This window comes from Balaenoptera acutorostrata, chromosome 9, assembly GCF_949987535.1.
Source record: "Balaenoptera acutorostrata chromosome 9, mBalAcu1.1, whole genome shotgun sequence".
Classification (NCBI taxonomy): domain Eukaryota; kingdom Metazoa; phylum Chordata; class Mammalia; order Artiodactyla; family Balaenopteridae; genus Balaenoptera; species Balaenoptera acutorostrata.
The window spans coordinates 13,889,023-13,908,262 of NC_080072.1; the positions used below are offsets into that span (position 1 = coordinate 13,889,023).

Here is a 19,240-nt window from a genome sequence, read left to right on the forward strand (position 1 = left end):
AATCCATTTTGAGTTTGTTTTTGGTATGGTGTTAGGAAGTGTTCTAATTTCATTCTTTTACATGTAGCTGTCCAGTTTTCCCAGCACCACTTATTGAAGAGGCTGTCTTTTCTCCACTGTATATTCTTGCCTCCTTTGTCAAAGATAAGGTGACCATATGTGCGTGGCTTTATCTCTGGGCTTTCTATCCTGTTCCATTGATCACTATTTCTGTTTTTGTGCCAGTACCATACTGTCTTTTTTTTTTTTTTTTTTTTTTAAGATTTCTTTATTGACTGATTGATTGCTATGTTGGGTCTTCGTTTTTGTGCTATGGCTTTCTCCAGTTGTGGCAAGTGGGGGCCACTCTTCATCGCGGTGCGCGGGCCTCTCACTATTGTGGCCTCTCTTGTTGCGGAGCACAGGCTCCAGACGCGCAGGCTCAGTAGTTGTGGCTCACGGGCCTAGTTGCTCCGCGGCATGTGGGATCTTCCCAGACCAGGGCTCGAACCCGTGTTTCCTGCATTAGCAGGCAGATTCTCAACCACTGCGCCACCAGGGAAGCCCCATACTGTCTTGATTACTGTAGCTTTGTAGTATAGTCTGGAGTCAGGGAGCCTGATTCCTCCAGCTCCGTTTTGCTTTCTCAAGATTGCTTTGGCTCTTCGAGGTCTTTTGTGTTTCCATACAAATTGTGAAATTTTTTATTCTAGTTCTGTGAAAAATGCCACTGGTAGTTTGATAGGGATTGCATTGAATCTGTAGATTGCTTTGGATAGTAGAGTCATTTTCACAATGTTGATTCTTCCAATCCAAGAACATGGTATATCTTTCCATCTGTTTGTATCATCTTTAATTCCTTTCATCATTGTCTTAACAGTTTTCTGCATACAGATCTTTTGCCTCCTTAGGTAGGTTTCTTCCTAGGTATTTTATTCTTTTTGTTGCAATGGTAAATGGGAGTGTTTGCTTAATTTCTCTTTCAGACTTTTCATCATTAGTGTATAGGAATGCAAGAGATTTCTGTGCATTAATTTTGTATTCTACTACTTTACCAGATTCATCCATTAGCTCTAGTAGTTTTCTGGTAGCATCTTTAGGATTCTCTATGTATAATATCATATCATCTGCAAACGGTGTCAACTTTACTTCTTCTTTCCAATTTGGATTCCTTTTATTTCTTTTTCTTCTCTGATTGCTGTGGCTAAAACTTCCAAAACTATGTTGAATAATAGTGGTGAGAGTGGACAACCTTGTCTTGTTCCTGATCTTAAAGGAAATGGTTTCAGTTTTTCACCATTGAGAATGATATTGGTTGTGGGTTTGTCATATATGGCCTTTATTATGTTGAGATAAGTTCCCTCTTTGCCTACTTTCTGGAGGATTTTTACCATAAATGGGTGTTGAATTTTGTTGAAAGCTTTTTCTGCATCTATTGAGATGATCATATGGTTTTCCTCCTTCAATTTGTTAATATGGTTTATCACATTGATTGATTTGCATATATTGAAGAATCCTTGCATTCCTGGGATAAACCCCACTTGATTATTGTATATGATCCTTTTAACGTGCTGTTGGATTCTGTTTGCTAGTATTTTGTTGAGGATTTTTGCATGTATGTTCATCAGTGATATTGGCCTGTAGTTTTCTTTCTTTGTGACATCTTTGTCTGGTCTTGGTATCAGGGTGATGGTGGCCTCGTAGAATGAGTTTGGGAGTGTTCCTCCCTCTGCTATATTTTGGAAGAGTTTGAGAAGGATAGGTGTTAACTCTTCTCTAAATGTTTGATAGAATTCGCCTGTGAAGCCATCTGGTCCTGGGCTTTTGTTTGTTGGAAGATTTTTAATCACAGTCTCAATTTCAGTGCTTGTGATTGGTCTGTTTATATTTTCTATTTCTTCCTGGTTCAGTCTCAGAAGGTTGTGCTTTTCTAAGAATTTGTCCATTTCTTCCAGGTTGTCCATTTTATTGGCATAGAGTTGCTTGTAGTAATCTCATGATCCTTTGTATTTCTGTTGTGTCAGTTGTTACTTCTCCTTTTCCATTTCTAATTTTATTGATTTGACCCTTCACCCATTTTTTCTTGATGAGTCCGGCTAATGGTTTATCAATTTTGTTTATCTTCTCAAAGAACCAGCTTTTAGTTTTATTGATCTTTACTATCGTTTCCTTCATTTCTTTTTCATTTATTTCTGATCTGATCTTTATGATTTCTTTCCTTCTGCTAACTTTGGGGGTTTTTTGTTCTTCTTTCTCTAATTGCTTTAGGTATAAGGTTACGTTGTTTATTTGAGATGTTTCTTGTTTCTTGAGGTAGGATTGTATTGCTATAAACTTCCCTCTTAGAACTGCTTTTGCTGCATCCCATAGATTTTGGGTCTTCGTGTTTTCTTTGCCATTTGTTTCTAGGTATTTTTTGATTTCCCCTTTGATTTCTTCAGTGATCTCTTGATTATTAAGTAGTATATTGTTTAGCCTCCATGTGTTTGTATGTTTTACAGACTTTTTTCCTGTAATTGATATCTAGTCTCATAGCATTGTGGTTGGAAAAGATACTTGATACGATTTCAGTTTTCTTAAATTTACCTAGGCTTGATTTGTGACCCAAGATGTGATGTATCCTGGAGAATGTTCCTTGACCACTTCAGAAGAAAGTGTATTCTGTTGTTTTTGGATGGAATGTCGTATAAATATCAATTAAGTCCATCTTGTTTAATGTATTATTTAAAGCTTGTGTTTCCTTATTTATTTTCATTTTGGATGATCTGTCCATTGGTGAAAGTGGGGTGTTAAAGTCCCCTACTATTATTGTGTTACTGTCGATTTCCCCTTTTATGGCTGTTAGCATTTGCCTTATGTATTGAGGTGCTCCTATGTTGGGTGCATAAATATTTACAATTGTTATATCTTATTCTTGGATTGATCTCTTGATCATTATGTAGTGTCTTTCTTTGTCTCTTGTACTAGTCTTTATTTTAAAGTCTATTTTGTCTGATATGAGAATTGCTACTCCAGCCTTCTTTTGATTTCCTTTTTATGGAATATCTTTTTCCATCCCCTCACTTTCAGTCTGTATGTGTCCCTAGGTCTGAAGTGGGTCTCTTGTAGACAGCATATATACGGTTCTTGTTTTTGTATCCATTCAGCCAGTCTATGTCTTTTGGTGGGAGAATTTAATCCATTTATATTTAAGGTAATTATTGATATGTATGTTCCTATTACCATTTTCTTAATTGTTTTGGGTTTGTTATTGTAGGTCTTTTCCTTCTCTTGTGTTTCCTGCCTAGAGAAGTTCCTTTAACATTTGTTCTAAAGCTGGTTTGGTGGTGCTGAATTCTCTTAGCTTTTGCTTGTCTGTAAAGGTTTTAATTTCTCTGTCAAATCTGGATGAGATCCTTGCTAGGTAGAGTAACCTTGGTTGTTGGTTTTTCCCTTTCATCACTTTAAATATGTCCTGCCACTCCCTTCTGGCTTGCAGAGTTTCTGCTGAAAAATCAGCTGTTAACCTTATGTGTATTCCCTTGTATGTTATTTGTTGTTTTTCCCTTGCTGCTTTTAATATTTTTTCTTTGTATTTAATTTTTGATAGTTTGATTAATATGTGTCTTGGCGTATTTCTCCTTGGATTTATCCTGTATGGGACTCTCTCCGCTTCCTGGACTTGATTGACTATTTCCTTTCCCATATTAGGGAAGTTTTCAACTATAACTCTTCAAATATTTTCTCAGTCCCTTTCTTTTTCTCTTCTTCTTCTGGGACCCCTATCATTCGAATATTGGTGCATTTAATGTTGTCCCAGAGGTCTCTAAGACTGTCCTCAATTCTTTTCATTCTTTTTTCTTTATTCTGCTCTACAGTAGTTATTTCCACTATTTTATCCTCCAGGTCACTTATCCGTTCTTCTACCTCAGTTATTCTGCTATTGGTTCCTTCTAGAGAATTTTAATTCTATTTATTGTGTTGTTCATCATTGTTTGTTTGCTCTTTAGTTCTTCTAGGTCCTTGTTAAACGTTTCTTTTATTTTCTCCATTGTATTTCCAAGATTTTGCATCATCTTTACTGTCATTAATCTGTATTCTTTTTCAGGTAGACTGCCTATTTCCTCTTCATTTGTGTGGTCTGGTGGGTTTTTACCTTGCTTCTTCATCAGCTGTGTGTTTTTCTGCCTTCTCATTTTGCTTAACTTACTGTGTTTGGGGTCTCCTTTTTGCAGGCTGCAGATTCGTAGTTCCCGTTGTTTTTGGTGTCTGCCCCCAGTGGCTAAGGTTGGTTCAGTGGGTTGTGTAGGCTTCCTGGTGGAGGGGACTGGTGCCTGTGTTCTGGTGGATGAGGCTGGGTCTTGTATTTCTAGTGGGCAGGACTGCGTCCGGTGGTGTGTTTTGAGGTGTCTGTGACCTTATTATGATTTTAGGCAGCCTCTCTGCTAATGGGTGGGGTTGTGTTCCTGTCTTGGTAGTTGTTTGGCATAGGGTGTCCAGCACTGTAGCTTGCTGGTTATTGAGTGGAGCTGGGTCTTAGCGTTGAGATGGAGATCTCTGGGAGAGCTTTCGCCGTTTGATATTACATGGAGCTGGGAGGTCTCTGGTGGACCAATGTCCTGAACTTGGCTCTCCCACCTCAGGGGCACAGGCCTGACACCCGGCTGGAGCACCAAGACCCTCTCAGCCACACGGCTTTTGGGAAGTCTGAGGTCTTCTGCCAGCCTTCAGTAGATGTTCTCTAGGAGCTGTTCCACATGTAGATGTATTTCTGATGTATTTGTGGGGAGGAAGGTGATCTCCACGTCTTACTCCTCCCCCATCTTGAAGGTCTCCCCGCTAAGGTACTTTTTAAAACATAAACCACTCCTTTGAGGAAAGAAGTTGGTTTTCATTGACCCAGTATGTAATTTTCTTTGTTCACTTGCTTAATTTCTTCTAATCACTCTCAGACACAGTGACCCACTACAGTGAAAGTCAGGAAACCTGATTCCGTCTGCCCCTTGCTGATCATGAGTCACTGGGGAAAGTGCTAGACCTCTCTGAGCTGAAGACTTATTTTCCCTCCAAACTCTGGAACTCCATACTCCAGAGGCCCTCCTTTCGACATGCTACCTCTCCCCTTCTGCACAGGTCCTAAGAAGAAAGCATTTTTTTAAAAATTTTATTGAAGTTTAATTGATTTATAAGGTCATGTTTCAAGTATATAGCACAGTGATTCAGTTATATATATATATATTCTTTTTCAGATTCTCAGAAACGTTTACTATTTTTTAATCATATTTTGAGTTGATTGGAGTTTTTTGTGGGAATGGTGGAGACATTTTTTTATGACATTGTTGACCATATCTTTGAGTTTTTGATGCAAGTACAATCTTTAGCATTCATTTTATGAAGGATTTTCAGAAGTGGGGACTTTTATGATTGCTGGAACACTCATGTCTCTGCTTAAGACTGCTGATAAACAACTGGGTGTTTCTTATTTTCTCACTTTCCTCTTACAATATTCATTCATTGTATATTCATTAAGCATCTACCATATGCTAAGTATAGTGCTTGGTGTTAGAAATATAGTGATGAGCAAATGGAGACACTCAGAGCTCACAGACTAGTGAGGAAGTTAAAGATAGAACCAGGCAATTGCATAGCACTTGGTCCCTCTGGGAACACTTAACCCCAACCTGGAAGTTCAGTGAGGGTTTCCAAGAGAAGTTGACATGGAAGCTGAAATCTGAAGGATGAGTTAGAAGTGATCCAATTGAAAGGATCAAAGCAAAGTATTCCAGTTAGAGGAAACAGAAAAAGAACAAGACATGTTTGGGTAACCATGGAGCCTTCAACATGAAAGAAAAGAGATGAAGCTGAAGATACAAGGATTGGCTCAGTGTCTTAACTGGGGACAGAACTGCCCTTAGGGTGTTTGGAAATTGTCAGGGGGCACATTTTGAGTTGGCACAATAGCTGAGAAGTCTTAAGGTCATCTGTCCCTATCCTGTAGAAGTGGGGTTTTTTGGGGTTTTTTGTTTGTTTGTTTGGCTGCGTTGGGGCTTCATTGCTGTGCGTGGGCTTTGTCTAGTTGCGGTGAGCAGGGGGCTACTCTTTGTTGTGGTGTGAGGGCTTCTCATTGCAGTGACTTCTCTTGTTGCGGAGCACGGGCTCTAGGCACGCGGGCTCAGTAGTTGTGGCTCATAGGCTCTGGAGTGCAGGCTCAGTAGTTGTGACGCACAGGCTTAGTTGCTCCACGGCATGTGGTACCTTCCTGGACCAGGGCTCAAACCCGTGTCCCCTGCATTGGCAGGCAGATTCTTAACCACTGCACCACCAGGGAAGCCCCCATTTTTCAATTGGATTGTTTTTTTGCTGTTGAGTTGTATGAGTTCTTTATATATTTTGGATGTTAGCCCCTTATCAGATATATGATTTGCAAATATTTTCTCTCATTCAGAAAGTTGCCTTTTGGGAATTTCCTTGTGGTCCAGTGGTTAGGACTCTGCGCTTTCACTGCCAGGGCCTGGGTTCGATGCCTAGTTGGGGAACTAAGATCCTGTATGCCATGTGGTATGGCCAAATTAAAAAAAATAAAGGGTTGCCTTTTCGTTTTGCTGATGGTTTACTTTGCTGTGCAGAAGCTTTTTAGTTTGATTTAGTTCCACTTATTTACGCTTTTGTTGCTTTTGCTTTTGTAGTCAGATTCAAAAACTCATCACCAAGACCTATGTCAAAGAGCTTACTGCCTGTATTTTCTTCTAGGAGTTTTATGGTTTCAGGTCTTACATTCAGGTCCTTAATTCATTTTGAGTTAATTTTTGTGTGTGGTATAAGATAGTGGCCCAGTTTTATTCTTTTGCATATGGCTGTCCAGTTTTCCCAACACCATTTATTGACGAGACTGTCCTTTCCCCATTGTATATTCTTGCCTTCTTTGTCATAACTTAATTGACCATAGATGCATGGGTTTATTTCTGGGTTCTCTATTCTTTTTTTTATTTTTTCTTGCCGTGCCACGTGGCATGCGGGATCTTAGTTCCCTGACCAGGGATCAAACCAGTGCCCCCTGCAGTGGAAGCACAGAATCCTAACCACTGGACCACCAGGGAATTTCCTGGGCTCTCTGTTCTGTTCCATTGATCTATGTATCTGTTTTTATGCAGATATCATATTGTTTTAATAAGTATAGCTTTGTAATAGAGTTTGAAATCAGGGAGCATGGTGACTCTAGCTTTGTTCTTCTTTGTCAAGGTTGCTTTGGCTATTGGGGATCTTTAATGGTTCCATACGAAATTTGGGATTGTTTGTTTTACTTTTGTGAAAAATGCCACTGGAATTTTGGTAGGGATTGCATTGAATCTGTAAACTGCTTTGGATAGTATGGACATTTTAATAATATTGGTTCTTCCAACCTTGAGCACAGAGTATCTTTCCATTTATTTGTGTTTTCTTCAATATCAGTCATTAATGTCTTATAGTTCTTGTTTAAATTTATTCCTAGGTATTTTACTCTTTTTGATGCAATGGTAAATGGGAATGTTTTCTTAATTTCTCTCTGAGAGTTCATTATTAGTGTATAGAAATGCACTGATTTTTGTGTATTGATTTTGTATTTTGCAACTTTACTGAGTTTGTTATTAGGTCCAACAGTTTTCTGATAGAGTCTTTAGGGTTTTCTGTATATAATATATGCCAGTGGCAGTTTTAGTTCTTCCTTTCCAATTTGAATACCTTTTATTTCTTTTTCTTGCCTAATTACTCTGGCTAGGACTTCCAGTACTATGTTGAATAAAGTGGTGGGAGTAGGCAGCCTTGTCATGTTCCTGATCTTAGAGGAAGAGCTTTCAGCTTTTCACCGTTGAGTATGGTGTTAGCTGTGGGCTTGATATATGTGGCTTTTATTATGTTGAGGTAGTCCCTCTATACCCACTTCGTTGAGAGTTTTTGTCATAAATAGATGTTGAATTTTGTCAGTTGCTTTTTCTTCAAGTATGGAAATAATCATATGATTTTTATCCTTCCTTTTGTTAATGTGATGTATCACATTGACTGATTTGCAAATGTTGAACCATCCTTGCATCCCTGGAGTAAATCCCACTGATCATGGTGTGTGATTCTTTTAATGTACTGTTGAATTTAAGTTGTGTCTTTATATATGCCCTTGGCTTTCATCAGTGGCTACTGTACTTAAAATGATATTGAGAAGTCACCCAAGTGTCATATGAGAAATCTTTCAGGATTGAGTGTTAATGAAAACACCTTGTTTCCTCTGAAGAAACTGATATACTTGTTCCTCTATAGTAATAAAAAAATATGTAGCTGATCATATTTTTCTGACTGGGAGCTCAGGGACGAATTTTTTTTCTTTTTTTTTTTAAGAATTTGATCCTTTTTTAAAAAATTTATTTATTTTATTTACTTATTTTTGGCTATGTTGGGTCTTCGTTGCTGCACGCGGGCTTTCTCTAGTTGGGGCAAGCAGGGGCTGCTCTTCGTTGCTGTGCGCGGGCTTCTCATTGCAGTGGCTTCTCTTGGTGCGAGGCATGGGCTCTAGGCGTGTGGGCTTCAGTAGTTATGGCTCACAGACTCTAGAGTGCAGGCTCAGTAGTTGTGGCACACAGGCTTAGTTGCTCCACAGCATGTGGGATCTTCCTGGACCAGGGCTCAAACCCGTGTCCTCTGCACTGGCAGGCGGATTCTTAACCACTGCGCCACCAGGGAAGCCCCAGGGACAAATTTTGAAGAGTTGATGCAACAACTATATTGACCTTTCTGCCTTATTTTTAGGTCTTCTATTTAAAGTTTATACTTCTGGGACTTCCCTGGTGGTCCAGTGGTTAAGACTTCACCTTCCAGTGCTGGGGGTGTGGATTCGATCCCTGGTCAGAGAGCTAAGATCCCACATGCCTAGTGGCAAAAAAACCCAAAAAACATAAAACAGAAGCAATATTGTAACAAATTCAATAAAGACTTTTAAAATGGTCCACATCAAAAAAAATCTAAAAAAATAAAAAAAATAAAGTTTATACTTCTGTTGTATATGCTTTTTTGTTAAAAATTTCTCCATAGTCTTTATAGAGAAAAGCAAGACATAATTAATTTACAAACACACTGGAAACTTAGGGTGGGAATTTGGTTTGATTCAACCATACTAGCCATTTGAATAATCATTATTACGATTTCATGTCTATGTTTTTTATTAATATAGAGGAACTGAAATCATTTCTATGATTTCAGTTCTAATAAAGTGCCTTTTGTATTATTTCTTATTTTGTACTTTTTAATGTCTTCTTTCAGAGTGGGTTCCACCTCAACCAGAATATTTCTATCAACCTACAGGAAATGAAAAGGTACCAGAAATTGTAGGAGAAGAAAAAGGCACAGTTGTCTATCAATTAGATTCAGGTATTGTCATCACACTGAACAGTGAGTGATTAATCATGACCAAATTACAATAAACATATTTTCTATAATAAAAGTGATTTTTAAAAATTCATATTTTAGTGATAAAGAAACTGTCTTTTCCAGACCAACCTGAGTGGGAGCCCTGAAATTCATGACCAATCAGTTTTAAATTTTCAATCATTTTTTAAAAATGTTAGTATGTTTTCTTAATAGTTCTGAGTCCATTTTATAGCTTCTTCCTTGTTATTCCCCTTCCTGAAAATCAGATGTTGGATCTTTGGGGAATTTGCTCTTCTTTTCTCCACCTCCTGAACTGTAGTGAGTACTTTGTAGTATGTGCATATGACTGTCATTTACTCTGTGGTTTTCTGCATTAATTTGCAGGCATCCTAGTGGTAGAATTCCTGTCTTTTATAAAAATGTGCAGGACACTGTACCCAACAACAAAATACACATTCTTTTCAAGGGCACATGGTAAATTCCCCAGGATATACCATATACTAGGTTGTAAAGCGAGTCTTAATACATTTAAAATGATTGGAAAAAAAACCACAGTTACAGAAAGACAGAGAAGATGAAAAGGCAGAGGGCTATGTACCAGATGAAGGAACAAGAAAAAACCCCAGAAAAACAACTAAATGAAGTGGAGATAGGCAACCTTCCAGAAAAAGAATTCAGAATAATGGTAGTGAAGATGATCCAGGACCTCGGAATAAGAATGGAGGCAAAGATTGAGAAGATGCAAGAAATGATTAACAAAGACCTAGAAGAATTAAAGAACAAACAAACAGAGATGACCAATACAATAACTGAAATGAAAACTACACTAGAAGGAATCAATAGCAGAATAACTGAGGCAGAAGAACGGATAAGTGACCTGGAAGACAGAATGGTGGAATTCACTGCTGCGGAACAGACTAAAGAAAAAAGAATAAAAAGAAATGAAGACAGCCTAAGAGACCTCTGGGACAACATTAAACGCAACAACATTCGCATTATAGGGGTCCCAGAAGGAGAAGAGAGAGAGAAAGGACCAGAGAAAATATTTGAAGAGATTATAGTCGAAAACTTCCCTAACATGGGAAAGGAAATAGCCACCCAAGTCCAGGAAGCGCAGAGAGTCCCATACAGAATAAACCCAAGGAGAAACACGCCGAGACACATCGTAATCAAAGTGGCAAAAATTAAAGACAAAGAAAAATTACTGAAAGCAGCAAGGGAAAAATGACAAATAACATACAAGGGAACTCCCATAAGGTTAACAGCTGATTTCTCAGCAGAAACTCTACAAGCCAGAAGGGAGTGGCATGAAATACTTAAAGTGATGAAAGGGAAGAACCTACAACCAAGATTACTCTACCCAGCAAGGATCTCATTTAGATTTGATGGAGAAATCAAAAGCTTTACAGACAAGCAAAAGCTAAGAGAATTCAGCACCACCAAACCAGCTCTACAACAAATGCTAAAGGAACGTCTCTAAGTGGGAAACACAAGAGAAGAAAAGGACCTACAAAAACAAACCCAAAACAATTAAGAAAATGGTCATAGGAACATACATATCGATAATTACCTTAAACGTGAATGGATTAAATGCCCCAACCAAAAAACATAGACTGGCTGAATGGATACAAAAACAAGACCCATATATATGCTGTCTACAAGAGACCCACTTCAGACCTAGGGACACATACAGACTGAAAGTGAGGGGATGGAAAAAGATATTCCATGCAAATGGAAATCAAAAGAAAGCTGGAGTAGCTATACTCATATCAGATAAAATAGACTTTAAAATAAAGAATGTTACAAGAGACAAGGAAGGACACTACATAATGATCCAGGGATCAATCCAAGAAGAAGATATAACAATTATAAATATATATGCACCCAACATAGGAGCACCTCAATACATAAGGCAACTGCTAACAGCTATAAAAGAGGAAATCGACAGTAACACAATAATACTGGGGGACTTTAACACCTCACTTACACCAATGGACAGATCATCCAAAATGAAAATAAATAAGGAAATAGAAGCTTTAAATGACACAATAGACCAGATAGATTTAATTGATATATATAGGACATTCCATCCAAAAACGGCAGATTACACGTTCTTCTCAAGTGCGCACGGAACATTCTCCAGGATAGATCACATCTTGGGTCACAAATCAAGCCTCAGTAAATTTAAGAAAATTGAAATCATATCAAGCATCTTTTCTGACCACAGCGCTATGAGATTAGAAATGAATTACAGGGAAAAAAACGTAAAAAAGACAAACACATGGAGGCTAAACAATACGTTACTAAATAACCAAGAGATCACTGAAGAAATCAAACAGGAAATAAAAAAATACCTAGAGACAAATGACAATGAAAACACGATGACCCAAAACCTATGGGATGCAGCAAAAGCGGTTCTAAGAGGGAAGTTTATAGCTATACAAGCCTACCTAAAGAAACAAGAAAAATCTCAAGTAAACAATCTAACCTTACACCTAAAGAAACTAGAGAAAGAAGAACAAACAAAACCCAAAGTTAGCAGAAGGAAAGAAATCATAAAGATCAGAGCAGAAATAAATGAAATAGAAACAAAGAAGACAATAGCAAAGATCAATAAAACTAAAAGTTGGTTCTTTGAGAAGATAAACAAAATTGATAAACCATTAGCCAGACTCATCAAGAAAAAGAGGGAGAGGACTCAAATCAATAAAATCAGAAATGAAAAAGGAGAAGTTACAACAGACACCGCAGAAATACAAAACATCCTAAGAGACTACTACAAGCAACTTTATGCCAATAAAATGGACAACCTGGAAGAAATGGACAAATTCTTAGAAAGGTATAACCTTCCAAGACTGAATCAGGAAGAAACAGAAAATATGAACAGACCAATCACAAGTAATGAAATTGAAACTGTGATTAAAAATCTTCCAACAAACAAAAGTCCAGGACCAGATGGCTTCACAGGTGAATTCTATCAAACATTTAGAGAAGAGCTAACACCCATCCTTCTCAAACTCTTCCAAAAAATTGCAGAGGAAGGAACTCTCCCAAACTCATTCTATGAGGCCACCATCACCCTGATACCAAAACCAGACAAAGACACTACAAAAAAAGAAAATTACAGACCAATATCACTGATGAATATAGATGCAAAAATCCTCAACAAAATACTAGCAAACAGAATCCAACAACACATTAAAAGGATCATACACCACGAACAAGTGGGATTTATCCCAGGGATGCAAGGATTCTTCAATATACGCAAATCAATCAATGTGATACAGCATATTAACAAATTGAAGAATAAAAACCATATGATCATCTCAATAGATGCAGAAAAAGCTTTTGACAAAATTCAACACCCATTTCTGATAAAAACTCTCCAGAAAGTGGGCATAGAGGGAACCTACCTCAACATAATAAAGGCCATATATGACAAACCCACAGCAAACATCATTCTCAATGGTGAAAAACTGAAAGCATTTCCTCTAAGATCAGGAACGAGACAAGGATGTCCACTCTCACCACTATTATTCAACATAGTTCTGGAAGTCCTAGCCACGGCAATCAGAGAAGAAAAAGAAATAAAAGGAATACAAATTGGAAAAGAAGAAGTAAAACTGTTACTGTTTGCGGATGACATGATACTATACATAGAGAATCCTAAAACTGCCACCAGAAAACTGCTAGAGCTAATTAATGAATATGGTAAAGTTGCAGGTTACAAAATTAATGCACAGAAATCTCTTGCATTCCTATACACTAATGATGAAAAATCTGAAAGAGAAATTATGGAAACACTCCCATTTACCATTGCAACAAAAAGAATAAAATACCTAGGAATAAACCTACCTAGGGAGACAAAAGACCTGTATGCAGAAAACTATAAGACACTGACGAAAGAAATTAAAGATGATACCAACAGATGGAGAGATATACCATGTTCTTGGATTGGAAGAATCAACATTGTGAAAATGAGTATACTACCCAAAGCAATCTACAGATTCAATGCAATCCCTATCAAATTACCAATGGCATTTTTTACGGAGCTAGAACAAATCATCTTAAAATTTGTATGGAGACACAAAAGACCCCGAATAGCCAAAGCAGTCTTGAGGCAAAAAAATGGAGCTGGAGGAATCAGACTCCCTGACTTCAGACTATACTACAAAGCTACAGTAATCAAGACAATATGGTACTGGCACAAAAACAGAAACATAGATCAATGGAACAAGATAGAAAGCCCAGAGATTAACCCACGCACCTATGGTCAACTAATCTATGACAAAGGAGGCAAAGATATACAATGGAGAAAAGACAGTCTCTTCAATAAGTGGTGCTGGGAAAACTGGACAGCCACATGTAAAAGAATGAAATTAGAATACTCCCTAACACCATACACAAAAATAAACTCAAAATGGATTAGAGACCTAAATATAAGACTGGCCACTATAAAACTCTTAGAGGAAAACATAGGAAGAACACTCTTTGACATAAATCACAGCAAGATCTTTTTCGATCCACCTTCTAGAGTAATGGAAATAAAAACAAAAATAAACAAGTGGGACCTAATGAAACTTCAAAGCTTTTGCACAGCAAAGGAAACCATAAACAAGACGAAGACAACCCTCAGAATGGGAGAAAATATTTGCAAATGAATCAACGGACAAAGGATTAATCTCCAAAATATATAAACAGCTCATTCAGCTCAATATCAAAGAAACAGACACCCCAATCCAAAAATGGGCAGAAGACCTAAATAGACATTTCTCCAAAGAAGACATACAGACGGCCACGAAGCACATGAAAAGATGCTCAACATCACTAATTATTAGAGAAATGCAAATCAAAACTACAATCAGGTATCACCTCACTCCCGTTAGAATGGGCATCATCAGAAAATCTACAAACAACAAATGCTGGAGAGGGTGTGGAGAAAAGGGAACCCTCTTGCACTGTTGGTGGGAATGTAAATTGATACAGCCACTATGGAGAACAATATGGAGGTTCCTTAAAAAACTAAAAATAGAATTACCATATGACCCAGCAATCCCACTACTGGGCATATACCCAGAGAAAACCGTAATTCAAAAAGACACATGCACCCGAATGTTCATTGCAGCACTATTTACAATAGCCAGGTCATGGAAGCAACCTAAATGCCCATCAACAGACGAATGGATAAAGAAGTTGTGGTACATATATACAATGGAATATTACTCAGCCATAAAAAGGAACGAAATTGAGTCATTTGTTGAGACGTGGATAGATCTAGAGACTGTCATACAGAGTGAAGTAAGTCAGAAAGAGAAAAACAAATATCGTATATTAATGCATGTATGTGGAACCTAGAAAAATGGTACAGATGAGCCAGTTTGCAGGGCAGAAGTTGAGACACAGATGTAGAGAATGGACATATGGACACCAAGGGGGGAAAACTGCGGTGAGGTGGGGATGGTGGTGTGCTGAATTGGGCGATTGGGATTGACATGTATACACTGATGTGTATAAAACTGATGCCTAATAAAAAGAAATAAAAATTAAAAAAAATAAAAATAAAAATAAAATGATTGAAGTCATACAAAATGTATTCTCTGATCACAGCAAAATTAAATTAGAAATCAACAACAGAATGAAATCTGGGAAATCTACAAATATTTACAAATTGAACAACACATTTCTAAGTAACCCATGGGTTAAAGAAATCATAAGAAGAGTTCAAAAATATTTTGAACTGAGTGAAAATAAAACAACATATCAAAATTTATGAAATGCAGCCAAAGCACTGCAAGGTAAATTTATGGCTTTAAATGCCTGTATTTAAAAGGAAGAAAGATCTCAAATCAATTACATAAGCTTCCACCTTAATAAATTAGAAAAATAAGAGCAAACTACGTCCAAAGTGAGCAGAAGGAAGGAAATAATAAAGATAAAAACAGAAATCAGTGAAATAGAAAAGTAATATAGAAAATCAAACCAAAAGTTGGTCCTTCGGAAACATTAACAAAATTGACAGAACTTTAGCCAGATCAACCAAGAAAAAACGAGAGGAGACACAAATTATAGAAATCAGGAATGCAAGGGGACACAAGCATCAACTCTACAGAAATCAAAACAATTACAAGGTAATGCTATTAATGACTTTATGTCAGCAAATTAAACAACATAGATGAACAGGAGAAATTGCTAGAAAAACATATCAAAACTGACTCAGGAAGAAATAAAAAGTCTGAATAATTCAGTTTATGACAAAGAAATTGAATTAGTAATTTAAAATCTTCCTGCAAAGAAATCCCTGGGCCAGATGGCTTAACAGGATTTGTTTGAATTGTACCAAACATTTAAAGATGAAATAGCACTAATGCTTCAAAACTTTGAAAACAGAGGAGGAGGTAACATTTCCCAGCTCTTCTTATGAAGCCAGTATTCAAAGCCAGACAAAGACATCACAAGAAAACTATAGATTAGTATTCCTCATGAATATAAATGCAAAAATCCTCAACCAAATACCAGCAAACCAAATTCAACAGCATATGGAAAGGATTATATACCATGACCAAGCGAGATTTGTTCCAGGAATCCAAGGGTGGTTCAACATAAGAAAATTGATGTGACCTACCACATTAATAGAACAAAGGGAAAAAAAACACACAGTCATCTCAATGAATGCAGAAAAAGCATATGACAAAATCAGACCTTTCATGATAAGAACATTCTGAAAACTAGAAATAGGAGAGAATCTCCTCCGTTTAATAAAGGATATTTATGGAAAGGATGAATCAACTTCAGACCCACTGAAATAGCTAAAACAGCAATATAGACAATAACAAGTGCTGGGGAGGATGTGAAACAGATGGTAATAGTAACCTTTAAGGCAGAAGAGATATACCATGTTAAAGAGAAGTAAGCTAATAGATAGTAATGATCAGAAAAGAAATCTATTTTATTGGAGGAGGAACATGTACCAAGTGTAATTAGTAGAAATGGGATGTGTTAAGTTAGTGAAATCAGGGGAGGTTTTTACTGAAAAAAACAGTAATAGGAAGGAGGGACTGCAATGTGTTTACATTCCTACAACTAGAAAAATAAAATGAGCCAATTTTAGCAGAGAGGACCCATCTGAGATGTGGTTACACATGCTCCACTCCCAGTTGACTTGATTTTGAGCTCTCGTTACTATTTTGGCAAAAGCTAGTGAGGTAGAAAAGGTGAGGCAACTCATAGTCTATCTAGCTCCACCTTATGGAATGTCTGAGGAGGAGCTTGGGAGACTTTAAACTCAGATCATAAGTCAGTAGACTTGGGTTATAAATAGTAGGGGATGTACTGCTCCTGCAACCTCAAGAAATTCTTGGATATTATAGGCCTGTTTCACCTCTCGTTGACTTTGCTGTAGTCATTTTCAATAAACCAGATGACCATGAATCGCCACCGCTTCATCTGTTCTATCCAGACGTATTTCTACAGAGGAGGAAACCCTGGGGTTGAGAGCTCATTCTCCTGATATGGCAGCTTTTGTGAATTGTCCTTATTGTCCTGTTACTACACATTTGTGGCAGCTGTCTTGATCTTCTTGTCCTTTGGATTCATCAAGGAGAGCTGAGCCCACACTGTTGGAGGAATGAAGAAACAGAAAACTGAGAAGATGGGGCTCTGGGGAGAATCTGGGAGTTTGTTAGCTTAGGAGACCGAGAGCAACCACTTGCTGTAAGGATATTGAGGGGAAAATAAGAAAGAGGTTTTGTTATCGAAAAATGTTACTGTGGGCTATGAGTTGGATCGTTTTTAAGTTACCTTAAAGACTAAAGAAAATATTGCAATTCCTGTATTAATGACACCTGGTTGCCGATCTGTACTTTGATTGCGGTTCCATGAAGAGATTGAATAACATGGGCCCCCAGCTCCTCAATGGATTACTTGTGCTCCTGCGGCTGCTTCTGTTTTTACTTCCTCTGTGCTTTCACTCCCTTTTATGCTCGCTTTCTCCTTTGCTTTCATTTATTATCCAAATATTTATTCTCTAAGTCTCCACAGTGGCAAGGTTGCGTATAGAAGCAAAAGTCATCATAATGTGAATATACTTACTAATGAACCGACTACTTATAAAATCAGACCCCATACATGTTTCTATTTGTTTAATTCTCTTATCTATCCTGCCCGATGGTCAGCATCTTTGTTGGTATCAGTCACTTCTTGATGGTGGATATTGTTAACATCTGACAACATAATGCAAGTACAGTAAAAAATTAATTGCAAAGTGAAATTATCCTGGGACTTCCCTGGTGGCGCAGTAGTTAAGACTCCGTGCTCCCAATGCAGGGGGCCTGAGTTCGATCCCTGGTCAGGGAACTAGATCCCACATGCGTGTCGCAACTAAGAGTTCACATGCCACAACTAAGGAGCCTGCGTGCCTCAACTGTGGAGCCAGTGAGCCACAACTAAGGAGCCCACAAGCTGCAACTAAGGAATCTGCCTGCCACGACTGAGACCCAGTGCAACCAAATAAATAAGTAAATATTTTTAAAAGTGAAATTATCCTTACAAGAGATGCAGGATTGTATGAAGTTGATGAATGTTAAAGAATTGCTTGCATCACTGCAAAGCCATTGACAACTGAGAATCTAGAAATTTTTTATCAGTTAACAGTTAAAGAGAAAATCAACAAAAGATGACAAAATAGATTCTGGACACAACTGATAAGAACAGTGTGGTACAAAGAGAGTCCTTAGGAGAACCGTAGGGCCTAAAATAGTTTTGCAAAAGTAACTGCAAAAAATCAAAGGTGTCACATGGCATTCTCATTGAATTTGTCTGAAAAATTGTAAGCACACCAAAAAAAAGAAAAAAAATTAACAATTGATTCTTTGTTATTCCAAGGATTAGAAAGAGGTTGTGATTATAATCTAAATTTTCCTAAATAAAATAATATAAATTGTGTAATGTTTTTTGTTTCAGCTTCATGTTAAAGAAAAAATTTCAATCATAACCTTTTCTTTTCACTAATTGCTATGATATTTTGTTTCCCCTCTTAGACAAATTGTACTCGTGCCAGTTCTTCTCAAACTTCTATTTTTGTTATATTTAAATCTGGAATGATATTAAAAAAATGACATGGAGTGTACTTTATTTTCTCTCTTTTTTTTCCCCTTTGTCTTCTTTTTAAATTAATAAATAGGTGCTATCTGGCTTTTTGTTTGTTCTTGTAGAATAAGATTGCAAATGTTTTCCGGTGCTCCACTTAGAATGTAATTTTTTGCCAACATCCTTTTAAATTAGAGTTTAAATGGGTATAAGCAGTATTTGAGTTGCCAAGGGTAACCAGGTAGCAAAAGGAAGTCCTCTAAACTACTTAAAGGTCTTCAAAGAAATACATTTTTAAAAATTAAAAGTCTCAGCAAGGACAATTGAAAATTTAAATACTCATTGTTCTTAAGCTAGAATAGTGCTGAACACAGAGGGGCTCAATTAATATTTGCTGGATAGATGGATTCGGAGTGAAACTTGGACTGAATATGTCTGTCTCATCTGCAGTGCCCTCCGAAGATTCCTATTTCACCAGTTCCAGAGTGGGAGGCAAACGAGGGATTATCAAGGAACTGGCAGTCACGTTGCAAGGACCAGAAGATAATACTCTGCTGTTTGAATCAAGGTTTGAGAGTGGGAACCTGCAGAAAGCTGTTAGAGTGTGAGTAACAAAGAGGAATTTCCCAAAGGGATGATGACTGAAGTGACTGAGAGGTGTCTTCAGGAATCATGTTAGGGATCAGGAGTGTTTTTGTGGAAGAGAAAAGTGACGAGAGGTAATTGTGAGGACGATGAAGAAGAATGGAATAATTGTGACTCCTACTTCTCAGAATGAAAATTTATCTAAATTATTTTTTCTACT

General features: G+C 37.4%; 1 protein-coding gene across 10 annotated transcripts in view; it reads left to right on the forward strand.

Annotated features, from left to right (window-relative positions):
• The window catches only part of AGBL2 (AGBL carboxypeptidase 2), a 45,896-nt gene that overhangs the window by 7,702 nt on the left and 18,954 nt on the right, over positions 1-19,240 (forward strand). For 9 of the 10 annotated variants that reach the window (XM_007181234.2, XM_057553670.1, XM_057553672.1 and 6 more), the window contains 2 exons: positions 9,244-9,351; positions 18,886-19,039. In XM_007181234.2, coding sequence (XP_007181296.1) covers positions 9,244-9,351; positions 18,886-19,039 — 262 coding nt within the window. The remainder of the gene's footprint in view (positions 1-9,243; positions 9,352-18,885; positions 19,040-19,240) is intronic. The other variant, XM_057553671.1, reaches the window with a different exon arrangement.